The 22,923-nt window shown below is 33.7% G+C and overlaps 1 protein-coding gene across 1 annotated transcript in view; it reads left to right on the top strand.

Annotated features, from left to right (window-relative positions):
* The first annotated feature begins 254 nt into the window (after positions 1-254).
* Positions 255-22,923, top strand: part of LOC100372012 (uncharacterized) — a 100,514-nt gene continuing 77,845 nt past the window's right edge. The window contains exons 1-2 of the mRNA XM_085496143.1: positions 255-526; positions 18,022-18,089. Coding sequence (XP_085352269.1) covers positions 410-526; positions 18,022-18,089 — 185 coding nt within the window. The 5' untranslated portion in view covers positions 255-409. The remainder of the gene's footprint in view (positions 527-18,021; positions 18,090-22,923) is intronic.

Genomic DNA, 22,923 nt, shown 5'->3' on the forward strand with positions numbered 1-22,923 from the left:
ATTCTATAGCAAGGGGGATATCAAGAAATGTGATTTCATTTACATTGATACATTTGTTTATTGACGAAAGTTCTCAATTAACATTTTACAATAAATGCTATAAGACTTAACTTGAATTTTAAATTTGTTGACCCCCCCAACCCCCTCCCCCTCCCTCCATGAAAATGGAAGAAGACCATTATTGGGGTCTTTGAACCCTTAATGTTCTAACTAGAAAGGTCACAACATGCAAAGTTTCCATGGTGGTGGGACATTGTATATTATATTGTAGTATGATCTAAGGTCATGTAAATAATAGGAAATGTACGAGCAGCATGTATTCTACATTGTTGTTTGAATAAGTTATCAACTTTGCACCAAGACTCATGTGATGTTTCTCTGATATTTGGATTCTGCGCTGGATTTAAAAATGGCGAGTGCAGCTTTGATGCAAGGTACAGGTGTTAAATTTGATCGGGATGTGTATCTACACACTCTGCGGATGCTGGAAAGGAAGGTAGTTTGCAAACTGTTGAAATATAAACAGGTATGAAATATACAATAACCTGTTTCAATTTATTTGCATGTTTGTTAGCACCATTACGTTTTGAGAGAGACAACAAACTGTAGATACATACGATGACAAACTATCATCCAATAGCTGTATTGTGTTGTCTTTGTTGAATTGGATTGCAGGTTCATTTCATTAGGTTTTTGTTCGGTATTCGAATGGAATCAAGTTATACATGTACATGCATGTTTCACAATTTAATTTGTTAAGTTTGCGAGTAGAATACAATCAAACCATTGTGTTGAAGTCTGTCTACCGGTAGTTTAATAATCGGTATTCAACTGTATCTCAACTCTGTGTTTAAGTAGCGTGCCGATCATGTTGACTTATATCAGTTGATAGATAGATCCTGAGAAATATTGTAAATTTGTCTCTGATCAACAATGTTTCCTGTGTTTCCACACTTTAAGAAATTTAATGATAAAATAAATACAAGCCCAGCTGACACTTTTTGTGCATATACATGCTTTTAGGTGTAGATTCCAATATGACTTTGATTGAAGCATATACTCAGATGTGAACCCCCTCAGTAAAGTGTCAAGGTGTGCACATATATTCAAATCTGTTTTTTGGGCCTTCAGTTTTATGGGTCAATTTCCCAAAATATGTGGACAACTTGGTAGATGGCAAAATTATGATACATTACTCCAAACTGAAATTCTTGCATAAAAACAATGTAGGTAGATAATACTAAGTATGGGGAACTGCAAAACGTTATTTTTATCACATGGTTCTTGAAAAAAACACCCTAATTAAATGTTAATTTATTCAAATCTGAATTCTGGAACATGGTCAGTTAGTGTGGCGTCACTATAAATTTTCTTTATAATCTGGATTGGTGATTGGATACGGATCTTGTTAGAACAGCTGAGTTCGTGGCAACATTTGAGGAAATGTGATTAGTTTGTGTTCACACACCTCATTTGAGGTAGTAGCCGAAGGCAACCACATGCTACAAAAGAGAGATATTACATTTATATCAAGTTGAACATTTTAAAGGTAGATCTAGATTTTGTTTTGTTCTTACTCTGATTTTTTTACAATAGGATAGAATACAGTAATTCATTAATTTTTAATAACCGGTATTATGAATATTTGCGGTTACAAGTATATAATTTGAAGACTTTAGCTAAATGTTTACAAAAGTCAATATTTTCGCATATACTTTTCCTAAAATATAAAAACCTGTAGAAAATCATAGAAAAATACATTCAAATTTAGGCAAGATTTAAAAAAAAAGTTTTACAAATTGTTGATGAATTTAAAACAAATTCACTTGAAGAAATTAATTTTTTTATATAAACGACAAACAATTTAATAGTTTGAAAAGCCTCAGAGCTGTCTTTGTTTATTAAAACTTTAATGTCCTGTCAACTTGATGCAATATTGACCGTGAAAAATATAAACACACACCTGTTGATTCTCTCACATAACCTTGATAGTAATGTGTAACTAATATGAACTATTAACTGTTACCATGACAATGAGATCTGTGGATGATAACCAAGACTTTGGAAACTGTGTTAAATACTACTGTGAATACTGCATAGATTCATGTTTTTAATATGATCTTTGTCTTCTCTGTTTACAATTCCTAGTATGTCTCAATTAACAGCGAGATGTTTGTGTTTGAAGGAGAACATGCTTATTTCTATATAAAGTCAACAACTGACTACTCCTTTGATTACAGTCAGCAAATATCAAATGATGATGAACTATTCGGCTATTTTTAGAAAACCAATATTAGAATTAGTACTGGTATATATCGATTTTGATCATGGTGTTACTTTACGAATAATGACATTATGAATTGTATTTCATGTAGTGGTTTGACAGGATGGAAAAATGACTGATGTTTGTCAAAATCGATTGTGAACTGGTTTCATTGAACACTGTGTGGAATCAAAGCTCTGAATCTGATCCCGACTTTATGTAGTACATTATGCAGTTGTATTTTGATTTCAAGTGGACATTGTGTTATCTCATTGATGTACAAATATGGTCAGATTTGATAATAAGGACATTTATATCTACTTAGTGTCAACTCTCTTCATCAGTCAAAAACAGATAAAGCTTTCTTTGGAAAGGTCAGGGAGAGGTCATTTCTCAAGGATGAAACTTTACAAGAATCTTTGTTCACAGGTGTTTGTTTTTTCTTCTGGCGTAGTTTTAATCGGGTCATTTCTAGGATACCTTAATTACACACTTAGACAACGTATGATTTCACCAACCATTACTGTTTCTGTACTGTCTTTGTGTTTGCTGTATCATAATCATACACATACATATGGTAAAAGTTTTTAAAATTAAAAACATGATTTTTTATATGACTTTGTACTTCATAAATGGGATATGATTAAATGGTGATCTTACACTTATTTGTGGAGGTAAAGTGAGATATGCTACTGTCATGAATCTTACTATGCCTTACTATGACCTGATACTTTACAATTCACAAAGCGATTGAGTTTCCCAAGGATTTTCAAAATCAGTGAGTTTCCCAAGGATTTACAAAGTAAATAGGTTTTCCCGAGATTTACAAAGTGAGTGAGTTTCCTCTGAATTTACAAAGGCAGTGAGTTTCCTCTGAATTTACAAAGGCAGTGAGTTTCCCCAAGATTTACAAAGCCAGTGAGTTTTAAACCGTGTGAGATTGCAACAGTTAGAGAGGTTAATGATGTGACCTCTCTTAGTGGAGAAGTGGGAGTTTTGTCGCTTTAGTCTCTATAGACTCATTTTACGCTTTGATAAACATCACTATCTTATTGACAAAAATAGATCATTTTGCCCGAAGACATCGCCTTGTGACTTGCATAGAGTCAGATGATTAGGTTACAGATACCTACATATCCTGTATTTTCTTGGCAAAGCATGAGGCATCTTGGGAAATCTGACTTTAGAATTTTAGCAATGTAAAGATAATTCTAAAACATACACATGTATTGTAGTTGACCATAATTGTGACTGAAGACATATAAGGGGTGGACCATTTGTAATTGGTGGGGTGGGGTGGTGGAAAACTGAAGACATATAAGGGGTGGACCATTTGTAATTGGTGGGGTGGGGTGGTGGAAAACTGAAGACATATAAGGGGTGGACCATTCGTAATTGGTGGGGTGGGCTGGTGGAAAACTGAAGATGTATAAGGGGTGGACCATTTGTAATTGGTGGGGTGGGGTGGTGGAAAACTGAAGACATATAAGGGGTGGACCATTCGTAATTGGTGGGGTGGGCTGGTGGAAAACTGAAGATGTATAAGGGATGGACCATTTGTAATTGGTGGGGTGGGGTGGTGGAAAACTGAAGACATATAAGGGGTGGACCATTCGTAATTGGTGGGGTGGGTTGGTGGAAAAGGGGAGGACCATTTGTAATTGGTAAGTGGGTTGGTGAAAAACTGAAGACATATAAGGGGAGGACCATCTGTAATTGGTAAGTGGGTTGGTGAAAAACTGAGACATATAAGGGGTGGACCATTCGTTATTGGTAGGTGGATTGGTAAAAAACTGAAGACATAAGGGGTACCGGTAGACCATTTGTAATTGGTAAGTGGGTTAGTGAAAAACTGAAGACATATAAGGGGTGGACCATTGGTAATTGGTGGGTGGGTTGGTGGAAAACTGAAGACATATAAGGGGTGGACCATTCGTAATTGGTGGGGTGGGGTGGGCTGGTGGAAAACTGAAGACATATAAAGGGTGGACTGTTCGTAATTGGTAGGTGCATGGGTTGGTGGAAAACTGAAGACATATAAGGGGTGGACCATTTGTAATTGGTAAGTAGGCTGGTGGAAAACTGAAGACATATAAGGGGTGGACCATTCGTTATTGGTAGGTGGATTGGTAAAAAACTGAAGACATAAGGGGTACCGGTAGACCATTTGTAATTGGTAAGTGGGTTAGTGAAAAACTGAAGACATATAAGGGGTGGACCATTGGTAATTGGTGGGTGGGTTGGTGGAAAACTGAAGACATATAAGGGGTGGACCATTCGTAATTGGTGGGGTGGGGTGGGCTGGTGGAAAACTGAAGACATATAAAGGGTGGACTGTTCGTAATTGGTAGGTGCATGGGTTGGTGGAAAACTGAAGACATATAAGGGGTGGACCATTTGTAATTGGTAAGTAGGCTGGTGGAAAACTGAAGACATAAGTGGTGAATAAATAAATCAGGATTACTTGATAGTTACATAGCTTGTCGAGTCATAAAAGTTGTTTTAAGATGGATGGTAATTGCACACAGGGAAAACTGTAAACTGATATATCATCACCACTAGAAAGGTTTATTTTTGCTCCTTCATAGTTTCACAATTTGTCTACTTTGCATAAAATTAGTAATGCACGACTAATCCTTTGGACGCCATTATTTTTCCTGGCAAAACTTTGGTGCAACATTAACTTCATATTTTTAGATATTTTTTTGGTATTTTTTTGGATAATTTTGGACCAAATGAGCATCCTATTGGTTCTTGATCAAAATTTTGGAAAAAATATGAAAAAAATTATGTGCAACATTTTCTTTATTTTTATGTTTTTTTTTTGTTTTTTTTTGATAATTTTCAACCAAAAGTTGCCGTAGATTGAGTTTAAAACACATTTTTTCACATTTTGGCATTTGGCGAGAGTCGAAAATCTGGACACAGTCTCCCGTTTCAGGATAGGTGGGCGTGGCTACACACGAGAAATATCCCAAATTTACTTGGATACGAGTAATCATTTTCAGCAAAAAAATCAAGAACTGCCCATTTCAGTGGGATACAGATCTAAAATGGGAAACGTGAGGGTGGGCATTGCACAGACACTTTAAATTATGTTCAATTTGGTCCAAATTTAAGAACAAGAATACTTAAAAATGCTCAAAATAAGTACTATGCGAATATATTGGCCTCAATGAGGTTAGAACTCCTGTTCTAGAGGGCAGGCTATTTGTTCATTATATACAGTGACTGTAAATTTGGAGATAACGAATCAATTTTCATGTCTGTTACATTGATTGTTGATCCCCATAGACTGAATAACATCACCCCACTTTGCGTCTGATTTGTATCCGTCAGACATTCGTTTCTATGGCGATGAATAAATTGACTTTTAAACGCCTTCAACTAAAACATGTCAATTGTTCCTGGCATTTTGAGAACATGTGTTGGTTTTGTCCTCTGATGCATAATTATAGTTTGTACCAAACGTGGAAGAAACCATTCCTTTAGGCGAGGAAAGCAAGGTGATTGTGGTTATGATTCTGGAAAAAATATTTTTTTTAAAGTGATTATGGTACATATGTAGTGAACAGAAATTAATATTAATAATTTAAGCCTTCTAAATTACCGTTGAAAAATATATTCTTCTCTGTACACTCTATTTTAATCTATGCACCCCTATTGTATAAATGGAATGTTCCCTATTGTATTGCAGTATCTGCCCATTATTGGTGTATCCTTTTGTCATGGTGCTTTTTTAATGTCTTGTTCAGTTCATGGGTAAACCAATTACACCTTGCACTACCAAAATAATCGGATTCTACTGTTACCTGCAACTTTCCTCGCACTTTAATCTGGGATAACTTTCGGAAATATGACAGGAATGAGTAACCACACTTTTGAAGGTAGGATTACAGGCTATGTGGGCCTGACTTAATGCACACTCACTTATGCACACGTGTGAGGCATTGTGATATTTAAACAATGGTGCTAAATGCACTGTCTGGATCAATAGGGTACAAAGCATTCCCTAGATAGTACAATGCTGGCAGACATTCATGCGTAAATCAACCCTCATGGTCTACAGTTTCACACTTTTTACCAAATTTTTCACAATTTTTTCAACAATTTTGGACCAGTATGCTTAATTTACAATTTTTATACATAAATCAAATAAACTTCGTGAGAAAACATAAATTTATTTAAAAAATGGAAAAATTAATATAATTTTATTTTGTCTTTAACTCGTTGCTTGCTGACTCATTTTTTTCCTCTATTTATTTTGATAAGTCTGTAGAGCTGCAGGGACTGCGTTGATATATTATTTAAACACACGTTAAACAGAATAAACAAGTCAATGTTTATGTTTGCAGGTTTTTTGGTGTTTCATTTAATCGGTTGAAATAAATTATGTCAAGACAATCAATGATTTGAAATATCTTAGTTTAATTTTTTGCAAAGCTTAGAAATTTATGAATTAACCTTTTCACCACCAGTTATTACTTTTCATCACAAATTCACAAAATAGTCCTGTTTATAGTCTGTACTTTCCTTTTTTGAGTAAAAATTGAAAATTGACTCAAATTTTGTCTGTTGACTCCAAAATTTGGGTTCATTTCCAGAAATATTGATAAACAAATAAAGTGCAGACAAATTTTAGCAAGTAAGTCAGGTGCTGAAAAGGTTAATTAAATAATCACGGTAATTTTAAAATCTACTTTTAAAAAAATTAGAAAAAACTGTAAACAATAATTTAAAATGAATTAATAGAAAAATATCTGTATTAAACACTGTTTATTTAAATATAGGATTGCATTCAAATTAAATAAACTGATAGTATATTAGTCTGCAGTAGGTATTTTTAACAATTTTATGTAATCTATCTGTTTGCAGTACCAGCATGTTTATTTTTAGTTTGCAAGCAATGACCAACTCAAAGGAATTCTTAAAAAATGAATGAAAATTGGACAAAATTCATTGAAAGAAGAAAAATCCGTGAACACCTATTCATTGACAGGTTAACACTTTTGAAACCATTTTTGAAAACTGTACATTCTACAAAAAATATATATGATTCAGTTAAATATCAGTAGTAATTCTATCTGCAGTTTTCATGAATTAATCAAATTAATCAAATTTTCATAATTAATCAAATTATCGACTAAATTTAAATTTATATGAAGGAGAACACAAGATGTCAAAGGTCATGTGTGAAAGTTGACATACTATTTTCCTGAGGACACACCAGTAGAGGAACAGCACTTAAGGGATTGTTCTTTAAAAAATAGGTTTTAAATATTTCCAGAACAATTATAAATTTGTGCCAGAAATATTTTGGAAATGAAAATGCTAATATAATAAATATCTTCTACATGTATTTGGGAGCTGGTTCGAATACATTTCATGTAACCCTGGTGGCCAAATTCAATGATTCACTTTTCACAAAATGAATATGATCAAGACATTTATTAATAATTATATAAATGTACAAGTTTTGGTGTTTACTGTGTTTTCGCAGGGATCTGCCCACGCTGGTTGAGTCAGAGTTTGGTTAGTCAGTAAAGGCAGCCAAACAGGTAGATACAGTGGAACTTTACTACAAGAGTTTGGTTAGTTAGTAAAGGCAGCCATACAGGTAGATACAGTGGAACTGTACTACAAGAGTTTGGTTAGTTAGTAAAGGCAGCCATACAGGTAGATACAGTGAAACTGTACTACGAGAGTTTGGTTAGTTAGTAAAGGCAGCCATACAGGTAGATACAGTGGAACTTTACTACAAGAGTTTGGTTAGTCAGTAAAGGCAGCCATACAGGTAGATACAGTGGAACTTTACTACAAGAGTTTGATTAGTCAGTAAAGGCTGCCAAACAGGTAGATACAGTGGAACTTTACTACAAGAGTTTGGTTAGTTAGTAAAGGCAGCCATACAGGTAGATACAGTGGAACTGTACTACAAGAGTTTGGTTAGTTAGTAAAGGCAGCCATACAGGTAGATACAGTGAAACTGTACTACGAGAGTTTGGTTAGTTAGTAAAGGCAGCCATACAGGTAGATACAGTGGAACTTTACTACAAGAGTTTGGTTAGTCAGTAAAGGCAGCCATACAGGTAGATACAGTGGAACTTTACTACAAGAGTTTGATTAGTCAGTAAAGGCTGCCAAACAGGTAGATACAGTGGAACTTTACTACAAGAGTTTGGTTAGTCAGTAAAGGCAGCCATACAGGTAGATATAGTGCAACTTTACTTTAAGAGTTTGGTTAGTTAGTAAAGGCAGCCATACAGGTAGATACAGTGAAACTGTACTACGAGAGTTTGGTTAGTTAGTAAAGGCAGCCATACAGGTAGATACAGTGGAACTTTACTACAAGAGTTTGGTTAGTCAGTAAAGGCAGCCATACAGGTAGATACAGTGGAACTTTACTACAAGAGTTTGATTAGTCAGTAAAGGCTGCCAAACAGGTAGATACAGTGGAACTTTACTACAAGAGTTTGGTTAGTCAGTAAAAGCAGCCATACAGGTAGATATAGTAGAACTTTACTACAAGAGTTTGGTTAGTCAGTAAAGGCAGCCATACAGGTAGATATAGTGCAACTTTACTTTAAGAGTTTGGTTAGTCAGTAAGGCAGCCATACAGGTAGATACAGTTAAACTTTACTACAAGAGTTTGGTTAGTTAGTAACGGCAGCTATACAGGTAGATACAGTGGAACTTTACTACGAGAGTTTGGTTAGTCAGTAAAGGCAGCTATACAGGTGGTACAGTGGAACTTTACTACAAGAGTTTGGTTAGTCAGTAAAGGCAGCCATACAGGTAGATATAGTGGAACTTTACTACAAGAGTTTGGTTAGTCAGTAAAGGCAGCCATACAGGTAGATACAGTTAAACATTACTACATGAGTTTGGTTAGTCAGTAAAGGCAGCCAAACAGGTAGATACAGTGGAACTTTACTACAAGAGTTTAGTTAGTCAGTAAAGGCAGCCATACAGGTAGATATAGTGGAACTTTACTATAAGAGTTTGGTTAGTCAGTAAAGGCAGCCATACAGGTAGATATAGTGCAACTTCACTTTAAGAGTTTGGTTAGTCAGTAAAGGCAGCCATACAGGTAGATACAGTTAAACTTTACTACAAGAGTTTGGTTAGTCAGTAAAGGCAGCCATACAGGTAAATATAGTGGAATTTTACTACAAGAGTTTGGTTAGTCAGTAAAGGCAGCCATACAGGTAGATATAGTGGAACTTTACTACAAGAGTTTGGTTAGTCAGTAAAGGCAGCCATACAGGTAGATATAGTGCAACTTTACTTTAAGAGTTTGGTTAGTCAGTAAAGGCAGCCATACAGGTAGATACAGTTAAACTTTACTACAAGAGTTTGGTTAGTTAGTAACGGCAGCTATACAGGTAGATACAGTGGAACTTTACTACGAGAGTTTGGTTAGTCAGTAAAGGCAGCTATACAGGTGGTACAGTGGAACTTTACTACAAGAGTTTGGTTAGTCAGTAAAGGCAGCCATACAGGTAGATATAGTGCAACTTTACTACAAGAGTTTGGTTAGTCAGTAAAGGCAGCCATACAGGTAGATACAGTTAAACTTTACTACAAGACTTTGGTTAGTCAGTAAAGGCAGCCATACAGGTAGATATAGTGGAACTTTACTACAAGAGTTTGGTTAGTCAGTAAAGGCAGCCATACAGGTAGATATAGTGGAACTTTACTACAAGAGTTTGGTTAGTCAGTAAAGGCAGCCATACAGGTAGATATAGTGCAACTTTACTACAAGAGTTTGGTTAGTCAGTAAAGGCTGCCAAACAGGTAGATACAGTGGAACTTTACTACAAGAGTTTGGTTAGTCAGTAAAGGCAGCCATACAGGTAGATATAGTGCAACTTTACTTTAAGAGTTTGGTTAGTTAGTAAAGGCAGCCATACAGGTAGATACAGTGAAACTGTACTACGAGAGTTTGGTTAGTTAGTAAAGGCAGCCATACAGGTAGATACAGTGGAACTTTACTACAAGAGTTTGGTTAGTCAGTAAAGGCAGCCATACAGGTAGATACAGTGGAACTTTACTACAAGAGTTTGATTAGTCAGTAAAGGCTGCCAAACAGGTAGATACAGTGGAACTTTACTACAAGAGTTTGGTTAGTCAGTAAAAGCAGCCATACAGGTAGATATAGTAGAACTTTACTACAAGAGTTTGGTTAGTCAGTAAAGGCAGCCATACAGGTAGATATAGTGCAACTTTACTTTAAGAGTTTGGTTAGTCAGTAAGGCAGCCATACAGGTAGATACAGTTAAACTTTACTACAAGAGTTTGGTTAGTTAGTAACGGCAGCTATACAGGTAGATACAGTGGAACTTTACTACGAGAGTTTGGTTAGTCAGTAAAGGCAGCTATACAGGTGGTACAGTGGAACTTTACTACAAGAGTTTGGTTAGTCAGTAAAGGCAGCCATACAGGTAGATATAGTGGAACTTTACTACAAGAGTTTGGTTAGTCAGTAAAGGCAGCCATACAGGTAGATACAGTTAAACATTACTACATGAGTTTGGTTAGTCAGTAAAGGCAGCCAAACAGGTAGATACAGTGGAACTTTACTACAAGAGTTTAGTTAGTCAGTAAAGGCAGCCATACAGGTAGATATAGTGGAACTTTACTATAAGAGTTTGGTTAGTCAGTAAAGGCAGCCATACAGGTAGATATAGTGCAACTTCACTTTAAGAGTTTGGTTAGTCAGTAAAGGCAGCCATACAGGTAGATACAGTTAAACTTTACTACAAGAGTTTGGTTAGTCAGTAAAGGCAGCCATACAGGTAAATATAGTGGAATTTTACTACAAGAGTTTGGTTAGTCATTAAAGGCAGCCATACAGGTAGATATAGTGGAACTTTACTACAAGAGTTTGGTTAGTCAGTAAAGGCAGCCATACAGGTAGATATAGTGCAACTTTACTTTAAGAGTTTGGTTAGTCAGTAAAGGCAGCCATACAGGTAGATACAGTTAAACTTTACTACAAGAGTTTGGTTAGTTAGTAACGGCAGCTATACAGGTAGATACAGTGGAACTTTACTACGAGAGTTTGGTTAGTCAGTAAAGGCAGCTATACAGGTGGTACAGTGGAACTTTACTACAAGAGTTTGGTTAGTCAGTAAAGGCAGCCATACAGGTAGATATAGTGCAACTTTACTACAAGAGTTTGGTTAGTCAGTAAAGGCAGCCATACAGGTAGATACAGTTAAACTTTACTACAAGACTTTGGTTAGTCAGTAAAGGCAGCCATACAGGTAGATATAGTGGAACTTTACTACAAGAGTTTGGTTAGTCAGTAAAGGCAGCCATACAGGTAGATATAGTGGAACTTTACTACAAGAGTTTGGTTAGTCAGTAAAGGCAGCCATACAGGTAGATATAGTGCAACTTTACTACAAGAGTTTGGTTAGTCAGTAAAGGCAGCCATACAGGTAGATACAGTTAAACTTTACTACAAGAGTTTGGTTAGTCAGTAAAGGCAGCCATACAGGTAGATATAGTGGAACTTTACTACAAGAGTTTGGTTAGTCAGTAAAGGCAGCCATACAGGCAGATATAGTGGAACTTTACTACAAGAGTTTGGTTAGTCAGTAACGGCAGCTATACAGGTAGATACAGTGTACCAATGTCTATTTTAATAGAAGGTGCAGCTTCTAATACAGATTTTACAGTATCAATCGGATGTGCTTAATAGCTACTCATATCTTTAGAATTAAAACTCATAAACCAATTCAAAAATGACATTTTTATTATGCAATTAGAACCTAATAAATGTCTACTATTAATTGAAAAGTTAATAATTATCATTTCATATGCCTGAGTGGCCAAGCTGGCGATTTCATTATTAATAACCATTTATTATTGACCATCAATAAATTAAAAATTGTTTTTGAAGAATAAATTAATTACAAATTTTTATCGTTATACTATTTTTGTGGAGTGATTAGTTATCACTTACTTCATTAATTATGATGGTAATTAATAAAACTTAATTCTTTGAGTGCTAAATTGATTTCCCGCTTAAATTTGAGTAAGTTTGTTCAAATTTTCTGTAATTTTTACTGAATTCAATCTGAATTTTGGAAAGCAAACAGACAAAATGTGACATTGTTTCTGGTTTGAAATTTTCACATTTCGAGTGAAAAAGAGCAGATTATAAATAGATCTATTTTGTTGATGGTGACTGAAGCTGACTTTGCCAATAAAGGGTTAAACATGGTTATAGGTGGAGGGGTGTACATAATTTTGATTTCCAATTTGTTGAATTTCACAAATTTATCAAATATTTGTACTTTTCAAATTCTCAAATTTGTTCACTATTGAACGAGTTTGTTGTATCAGAGTTTATAAAGTTATCATAAGCTTTCGGGTTGTGCTTTAAAGATATGGAATAAAGGATTATGGGTAGACATACTCATCTTGGTTGTTGTAGCATCTTGTAAAATGAAGATGTTCGGTTATGAATAAACACCAGAGCCATGCTGTCTGGCGGTGTTACCTTTATAATCCGGAACTCAAAAGAATTCTAAGTCGTACAGCATCTAATATTACATTCTAAACCACGCTGGATATCCACAAAATATAGCAGGATATTCTTTTGTTGTAGAGCTTATATCTTTTGCATGAGTAAGCGAATTAACGTTTCGCGGATGTTCCTAGAAGTCTTTATTATGAACTCTGAGGATTGAAAGTCTTTCATTATTTGACACGCTCGTTTCAAAAATTGTGTACATGTATTTGTTGCATAAATTTTTTTTCCCATGAATTTTTCCCATGTTTTTGTTCAATTTCCTAAAAATATATGTAGCTCGCCCTGCTTGTATAAAACCTTGCTGAGATTTGTACTTGGAATATTTAGGAGATGTTGAAGTAGCAATTAGGATAAAGTATTTTGGAGCATATTTAAGTAATTATTATTAAAAATGCATGACATTACCTAAAATATTTATATGATTTATTGTAAATACATGTATTATCGAAAGCATGCATGCAGTACTCGTTTGCATTTTTACAGGATATACTGTAAAAGCATTTATGTTCAGTGACATTTAAATTCACTATTTTGTTATTTGAGCTTTTTTACCACGTGTTGAGTTCACGAATTTCATAGAGAAATGGGTTATATTGTAATTTTACATATTCATGTTAAAATAACAGATTATACCTATCAGCGAAGATAGTAAAATTGAAACCTAGTGAAAAATAATTGACTTCACAGTATATGCAAATGGAGTCATTTAAAAATTGTTACACTATTTAGCACTGAAGCTGAACTGATCAGTGCTTATGTATGCTTTCCAGGTGTGTATGCAGTAGGATTCTGTTTTGAGTTCTGATTAATGTCTTGCAGAGACATTATAGAAAAGGCAGACATGGATGTCATCTCTAATAACAAAAAAGCCTTATATTGAATATTGAAATTTATGTCTTGTTTTTGTATCATATGAAATTTATGACAAGTTTGCCACCACCTGCAGCTGCTGATTTTTACGTTATCAATACAGTAGACGTTTCCTGAAATCTTTTTTCAGGGAAACAAGTATTTCGCAAATAATTCATTGTTAACTAAATGATCCCAACTGTATACCCAGTTATATTACATTTCAACATACATGTATAATGTTAAACTGAATGATCAGAACATTGTCCTTGTAGCATTGGTTTCTTTGCCATCTAGTTACCTGGTAGCATTGGTTTCTTTGCCATTTAGTTACCTGGTAGCATAGTTTCACTACATCTAGTCCTGCAAGATGGTATAGTGGTTAATATGTCTGCTTCATGTAGCTTTGTTCTTTACTACATCCATTTAGCAATGTTTCTATCTAGGATCCTGTTCCTGTTTGGACATACATGTACCAGTAATTTGAAAATCGAGGAATTTACATTTTGTATGGATTGACTTGTGTGCGTTCGTGCATACATCCCACCTGTATCTTAGACATGCCTGGGCCAATTACTTTCAAACTTCACATAGACGTTGTACATCTTAGATTACATACATGTATGCTTGTCCATTAATTCTGATTCAAGATGGCCGAATGGCAGCCATCTTTGTTATTAAAATTCATCAAAATCAAGCATTACTGCAATTCCATAGCCAGATCTTGACCATGTGACAAAAAATTTCATTCAAACTTGGTGCATATATTGGGCATTATTGGACCTTGATGCATGTCATTTTGTTTTTCAAATCAGGTTCATAATGGCCGACAGACAGCTATTTTTATCTGGTTTGCTTTATTATGAAAATAGTCCATGTTTTAGGTAAAATTCTAGCGCTGAAAACAAATTATACCTCACATTAAGCTGTGTGCCTCCAATATTGAAAAAGATGTGATGCTATGACTGGTTTTTAAACAATTGTCTGTTCACAGTAATACTGGTCTCTCTTTTAATTTTGCCTCTGGAGACACTTTTTTATTCTGCGAATATAATTGGTTTGCCCCTTATACTGGCTCCAGGATTCTGTGTCATTGATGTCAATTCGTATTTCATATTATTCCACATCCTAAGGCGTTCTTACATTGTCATTTGAACCCTGTCATTATCATCAAATGTCATCATTGTACTTCAAAAAATAATCCATTAAACTGTCTGCTCAGTTTCAACTACAATCATAGCATATAGACAATGATTGCATCAATGTTGAACCAAAAAAAGAAGCACAATGACTGTCATAGTCTAAAGTTTTGAGTTAATCAATAAAGCTTGTACGAAGATTTTGGTGCAAAGTGTAAAATACTGTACACGCTGGTATTTTTCACTGTTTTCTTTGTCAATTTTGGACCAAATAAACATAATTTTATATTGCTAAATATCAGGTAAATGTATCAACATTTTAGATAGAAATAACAAACTTGTGTGTATCGGTAGGTTGATTGCGTGAACTGTCATTAAATGGTTGAGGTGAAAGCCAGTAAATATACACTTCTTCGTTATTATAAGATGAAGTTTTACCAAAAGTGAAATCTTTTTCAATGTAATTATCTCAACATACTGTAAATTAATTATTATTAGCTGGTTTTTAAATTTGCTATTTTCGCCATAAAAAAGTTTATTCTACGTGAACATCTAAAATAACAATATAGTAAAATTAAATTTCAGTAAAAATAAATGGTTTTACAGTACTAGTTTTATCAGTAGAACTTATTAATAGTGAAGTTTTATGATAGTAATTATTAACTTACGATAGATATTTATTTACTTTACCAATGAAGCATTTCATGTTGGACCAAATTAATCGCTGATGCTTTGTTGCATGTGGAGGTAACAGTGAATACCGAGGATAACTTATATTTCCAGATAAAAAGATGTACCGGCGTTTTTAGAAATTGCTCATTTGGAAGCATGTTTATTTTTGCTTCAGATACAAATTGTTGTTGCTAAAAAGTGTATCTCTTGCCACATTAAATCTTATATTGTCTGAAAGTTTGATATTTCTCTTCTCCAGTAACCATTTACACTAACTTTAGGGTAGAAGCCTACTCATAAATGCAAATGCACAGAATTTATTCATTTTGAAATAAAACTTAGAAAATTTGGGGGTCACCAGCCTAATTTTTGAGAAAATAATGGTTGTATTTTAGTGGACATTGGCCGTTTTGTCAGTATTATAGTGCTTTTAGAATGTGTTTCTATCACACAGATATTTTGCCATATCTTAAATTGTAGGCTTGTGACATTGGCTGAAAAAATCATATATTGTTCATTACGGAGTACTGTGAAATACTTTATTTTCGCTAGAATTAATTTTTGCTGAAAAGGCTTTTTGGGAGTTTTGTATGGAATTTATTTTTACTGATTTTTGATGAGTTCATTGTGAAAAGTTTATTCGCTGGATTTTATTTTCATGGAATCATCCCTTCAGCGAAAATAGCGAAAATAAATTCCAAACAAAAATAAAGTGTTCTACAGTACTTTTTGTTCTGAATTATTTAAAAAATCTGGTTTTTAAGAAGTCTCAAAAAATGCATTGGGTTTAACATTTCTAAAAAAAAAGATTTTGAAAAATTTCAGCACAACTGTCAAAAACACAAAAAAATGGTATTTCATGCCATTGGACAATAATACATCATTTTACATAATAAACCAATGAACATTGTTATGTGATTTATAACCAACTTACTTCTACCTTAATAACTCTATATTAAAGAGAAATAAAACTCAATGATAATAAAAATCATGACTAAAAGCTTTACCAATGACATAAAACGCTTAATTTTTGTTGTGTCATGTTTAATTTTATCTTCTGATATGAGTCGTATATAAAAATGATTTTCTCTTGTATGTCTGGGTAATGTAATATTGATTTAATTGTTCATCATACAATACCCCTTTGTGGTCTGAATCCCTGTGTAGAATACACAATGACTAATGTCTGAGTGCTTCCAAGATTAAAAATTGATATTACCATCTGGCAGTGTGATGTGAAGTGCTTTTATTGGTTTTGTACTCGTGGAGGAAGATACTGCTCTAATTTAAGTGCTTTTGTCATGAAGGAAAGTCTAGCTATATCACATACAAATTGCATGAAAAATAATATAGTTAGGAAATTTGTGTTATTTGAAAATTGTTTTTAAAGGTTTTTTCTTTGAGCTGGAAGCGTTTAATAGAGTACTGTATCACCATAAGAGGGCGCCATCACCATAACATGTGTTGACATAGGATATCTCTAGTAATATAGTTAATGACTTTTGTTGAGCGTGGAGATGTTTTATCCCATTCTGTGCTGAAGTGTTTATGTTAAACATGTATTGATCTGTGTGACCTATCAAAAAACAGTATCTCAGCATGTGATGTGTATTGATCTGTGTGACCAATCAAAAAGCAGTATTTCAGCATGTGATGTGTGACCAACCAATCAAAAAGCAGTATCTCGTCATATGATGTGTATTGATCTGTGTGACCAATTAAAAAGCAGTATCTCATCATGTGATGTGTGACCAATCAAAAAGCAGTATCTCGTCATGATGTGTATTGATGTGTGACCTATCAAAAAGCAGTATCTCATCATGTGATGTGTATTGATCTGTATGACCAATCAAAAAGCAGTATCTCATCATGTGATGTGTGACCAATCAAAAAGCAGTATCTCATCATATGATGTGTATTGATCTGTGTGACCAATCAAAAAGCAGTATCTCATAATGTGATGTGTGCCTAATCAAAAAGTAGTATGTGTATGCAAATATTTCATGTCATGTGACCATTGAGGAGTCTTTTCTTGACTGACAGATCCTATTATTCTATTGCAGTGTACACATTTGTATACTACATATTTATGACCTAAAATATTGATGTGTAAAAATTAAATTGGCTGCAGTTACTTTCCACCCCTCCAATCTGAAATTTAGTTGCCAGGATTTGTGATAATTTGTTATTTACTGTGAGGTCTTGCTTTATGTGGAAAACTTAAAACAAGAAGACAAACGAAAGGTCATAGGCATCGCATGGGATTCGTCAAAACCCGAAAATATTTTCAAGGTATTTCCATACCTAATAATGTGTCGTACATGGTTTATGATGATCAATTTTGATGAAGTAAAGGTACTTCAACCCTATATTCCCCTCAGAAAGATCTGTATTTTAACATCGAACCACAAAAAAAAGTTCAAAATTACTTGATTTTCATGCAATATGCAAGATTTCCCAGTGAATAGAAAATTACCTGTACTAGGAAGTGCAGTGCAGTTCTTGACGTCTATGCTCATATTTATTTCAGTTTCTTTTCTTGCATCTTTCAGGAGTTCATGGATAAGAAGATCGATGAACTCAGTAAACAGCTGGTGGAGGAAAAACAAAATACAAGAAGGTAAGATTATTCAACTCTAGGGGGCGCTATAACAAATTCCTTGCCACTTCTGAATCCAATTTCAGAATTTATGTGTTGCATATTAGATTTGTAATACTAATACTGTAAAATATTTTATTTTAGCTGGAATTAATTTTCGCTGAAAGAACATTTTGGTTGTTTTGTATGGAATTTATTTTCGCAGATTTTTGACAAGTTGAATGTTAAATATAGGAAAAAAAGGTATATATTGGCATGTCTTTTTGCATACCTAATTATTTTTATTTTCACTGAATCATTTCTTTGGCGAAAACAGCGAAAATTAAAAATAAAGTATTTTATAGTAATTTACGAAATTGATCTTTATTCATTTAATAGCATGAGGCCATTACCTCCAAAATGGCAAATTAAACATAAGGAATACATTTGTTTAATAAGTCTATATTACATGATGAGTACATCACCTGGGACTCATGTCACATGGGACCTACATATGTACATTGAATATTACGCAGCATGATAGGCTACAATTCTTTCAATTAAACTTAGGAGAATAAATACTTCAACTCAAAAAAAAAAAAATAAAAAGAACAAGGTAATCTTGTCTGCTTCTGTTCATATTAGAATTATAAAAATACTCACATACTTGGCGTTATTCCCGTAAGGAGTCTCTCACTGTTTGGTTGAAATTACATCGTCTGTCGAATTCCTTGATAACAGATTTTATCCATTTCTTCGCACTTCTTTTCTGTCTCTGTGACAGTTACTATGACAACATAGTGGGAAACAGTGTCGTCTCACTATATGATGGACCCTTGCTGTGAGGTGTTGTTTTTTCTAGAATGTAACACTTTTTCTTATGAAGAGAAAGTTCAAAATCATAGGTAGATTAGTCTATTCATTATCATCACTGTGTGTTCCTTCCTCTTTCCTCTTTCCTCCTTCTGCCTTCTCATCACTCTCCCTTCTAAACACCCCCTCTTCCTCCTGATCGACCCCCTCCCGGTCACCCTTCCTGATCCACCCTTCTCGGTCACCCCTCCTGATCGTATCTCAACCTCCTCATCATCCTTTCTCTCTTGATCATCCCCTCCTCTTCCTGGGCTCCCCTCTTCTTTCACGAATGTAACGTATCCAATACTTTTTGTAAGCTTCAGAAAATTGAAATTTGTTGGTTCTTTTTTATTCTTTGTCTAAAATGTCTTAAAATGTGTAAGAATACCATTACCATGGTTACGTAAATTGGCATGTCTTTTTGCATACCTAATTAACTCATCATAATAATCTCATGAATGTTGTAGCAAATTAACCGATTTATTCTGCCGCATTCTTGCATGGATATATCTGACATACCATACTTAACGCTTGGGTACCTTTAATTTTTGTTTGTAACTACTGTCCATCTAGGTGACAGGAAAATAGTTTGATAATAATCATGATTTCGTCGGTAGTCTTTGAAGTTTGAAGCAACTCCAAACTGTTTACATCAGTTTCTATGAGAAGCGTCATTATTTAATAATCTAGTTTATATTAATTTTATTTCAGGATACAGAATTCCGATATTTTTGACGTTGATAAAAACTCATAACGAGTGAAACTGTATGAGTTCTTTGTCCTCACACAATTTCAACATTCCCCCCAAAATACTGCTGTTGCTAGGAGACGATCCCCACGCTCATCCGTTCTCCATAATACATGTACTCAGAAAGAGTAACTCATAAAATGAAAGTTCATCCAGCTTATAATGTTATTTGTGTCTTTCAATCATTGTATTTTTCACAAAACTACAAAATTGCCAAATGCTTCCTTTGTGATTACAGCTCATCTTTGTAAAGGATGGAATTACATAAAATTGTTGCCGAGTTACGTAGACGATTCATTTCACCGCGGTTCTAAAATTACGTTTTTTCAGAGAGTGATCAGTTATGAGTATGATAGATGCTACAAAATTGCTACAAATTTATCAAATACCTTTCAGCTATAGAAATTGAATATCAAATGTCACTATAATTGCGCAAATGAAAAATCTTATTATTTGAGTAGCAATTTAACCCTTCTCTGTCATTATTTTAGATTTTTAGGATAAAAATTTACATTGTATGTTTTAAGCTACTGCACTACTTTAGAGAAATACCTGCGAAATTTCATTCATTTAATTCCTAGAAAGAAAAAAAATTCTGAAATATATATATATTTTTTGTCCTGTTTTTTCATTCTCTGTATATTTTTAGAAAAATTCCTTTTGCAAATTTTTCTATTTTCTTTAATAGCTTGGGTAATTTTGACCCAAACTACAGAACTGAAAACAAAATTTCGGAAATGAACATGCAAAGATACTGCAAAAGTTGACACTGGTGTTAAAAAAAGAAAGAAAAAACTTAGAAAAAAAAAAGAATTCAGTATATTCTATGAAATCGGAATGATATCCAGTGAAATTGATAAAAAAAATGTCTCACAAATAATAAATTTATAAAAAGAAATTCGTATCACTACATAATTTTTTAAAGATACCTTCGACCAGAAACATATTTTTTTTTAGTCTTTTCTACATGTATGATTTTAACAGAAATATTAAAAAAAAAAATGACACCACATATATTCTATTTCAAAAATGTCTGAACACTCTTTCTAAATCAGGCATCTTTTGAAAAGGTTGCATAGAATGTATATGTGGTGCGATGCAGTACGACCTATCAAAATAGTTTTGCATTCCGATGTAATAATGCAGATAAAAAACCATATTGTAAATACTTGGAGGTGATTTCCACTGAGTATGCTTCTTCAGGGAATTCACATCTGAATGTGTGGGGTTTCTATGACAACATGATAAAAACTCAGAGAATATTTGTGCATGCCTGTTGGAAGGAGGTTTAAGGTATTACTATTTGGCACCAATGGTCTCTTGAATGTATTTTAAACACGCTTTACTTTTCAATAAAAAAAAAGACATTCTTGGCGTTGACAATTTAATTGTGTTTGATTGATGGAACAGCCAAAACAAAGGGGATTCTTTCTTAGGGAGGATGTGCAGCAATTGTGAGAGCCACTGTTGAATGGCTTGCCATTGGATGTAAACTATGACCAATCAAAAGACATGTGTTGTTTTGAATAGATTCTTGCGGATCACAATCATACTATACTTGTAAACGTCTCACTTCGTTTTTACGTTTGTCTGCCGTGGAAAGTCACCACCTCATTGTTGCTAAGTTGAAAATGTAGTACACTCGTGGAAGGATTTTTTTTTACAATACCCGCTTTCCAAACATGTGTCACCTGGTTGACCGTGTCGTTGTCTGTGGCAGAGAACTATGGAATAAGAATGCTTAGACGTGACTTGTGAGATCAAATATGGATCCAAAAGATAGGTAGGAAGCTTAAGTATGAAAAAAATATTGGATATTGGGTTTATTTATTTAAATCTGTCTATTGGAGAATTTTTATCGCTAATACATATGTAAATATTTAATTTTTCTTTGTCATATTTTTATTATTTAAAATTCTTTCTCATGACTTCAACTGACATATACTTAAAATTAAAGTTTAATAAGATGGAGAAAAGAATGTCGATTTTGTTTTTTTAAATTTTTTTTGTAAGCTTTGAACAGTAATATATTAAGCGTTGAAGTGTTTTCTTCAGTGTAATTTGCATTTTTAAGAAGTGGAAATATTCCCATCTTCCCATTGAGTAATTTAATAATTTCTTGTTATACATTTGAATCATGTTTGCTTCCATGTGCGATATACATTGTACCAGGTACCCAATCCATACTGGGGATAGAATACATCTACATGTCTTGTCTGAAATACGTACCTCAAAAATGATAAATGAATGTTTTCGTGACATTTATGCAAATTACTTAGAGAATTTTGAACAGATTCTTAATTTTTTTTTAAGCTGATGTAATAATTTAAAGGGATGTTTATTTCTCATGTGATTTGCTTTTTTTATTCTTTGTTACAAAGAGAACGTGATTTATGAATATTTTTACTGAATTTTAAATTGAATATTTATTATGCACCACGTAATGTGTCATTTATAATAGAATATTATTTTTATGGTGATAAAATCAGGCCAAGTGCCAAAATATATTATGATATAAAACAATTGATATATAGATCACTGATTTATGTGTCGTATTTAAATTGTCAACGATGTTACGAATTACACTAGGACTTAGTATGGGATTAACATTTGGATTATATTATAAATCTCAGTTTTAATGTTGTCACTTGTATATATATATATTTATATTGCGATGTGCAACTTTTTTAAAAAATTTGGTGGCAAATATTTAGTTGCACATTATGTGAATTCAGCGTTTTTAGATTGAAAGTTTTGGAAAAAATAAATAATGAAAAGATAAAAACAAGCAAATGCAAAAATCAGATCAGATTTTTTCATTCAGTGGTTATGACAATGTTGTACTAGGACTTCAATAAATCTGTAAATTAAGTACGCATATTAAAAAGCAAAATTAATCAAAAATGTGAAATTTTTATCAGTCATTATTTCATTCATGAATTCTCTTTTTTTTCTTTTTTCATTTTTTGACTGAATGTCTTTTCATTAGTTACTCGACACTGTTGTAAAAAAATGCAATAATATTTGTTCATTGCCATTCCCATTCATGCAAAACGACCACATTGTGAGCTTTTGAAATCACTCTGTGATGACAACGTCAATTTCTGGTTGCAGCAGTCATTGCAATTGACGTTATCTTGTAGCCCACAATTGGCACCATCTGTTTCGTGTTATCGCTGTTTCACACTCTTATCGTCATAGTGATCATTTCATATTTGATACTGTATTGAAATTTTGGGATAAATTAGAAAATTATGATAGCAATAAATAACA

Source organism: Saccoglossus kowalevskii, chromosome 22 (genome assembly GCF_978046115.1).
Source record: "Saccoglossus kowalevskii chromosome 22, keSacKowa6.1, whole genome shotgun sequence".
NCBI lineage: Eukaryota > Metazoa > Hemichordata > Enteropneusta > Harrimaniidae > Saccoglossus > Saccoglossus kowalevskii.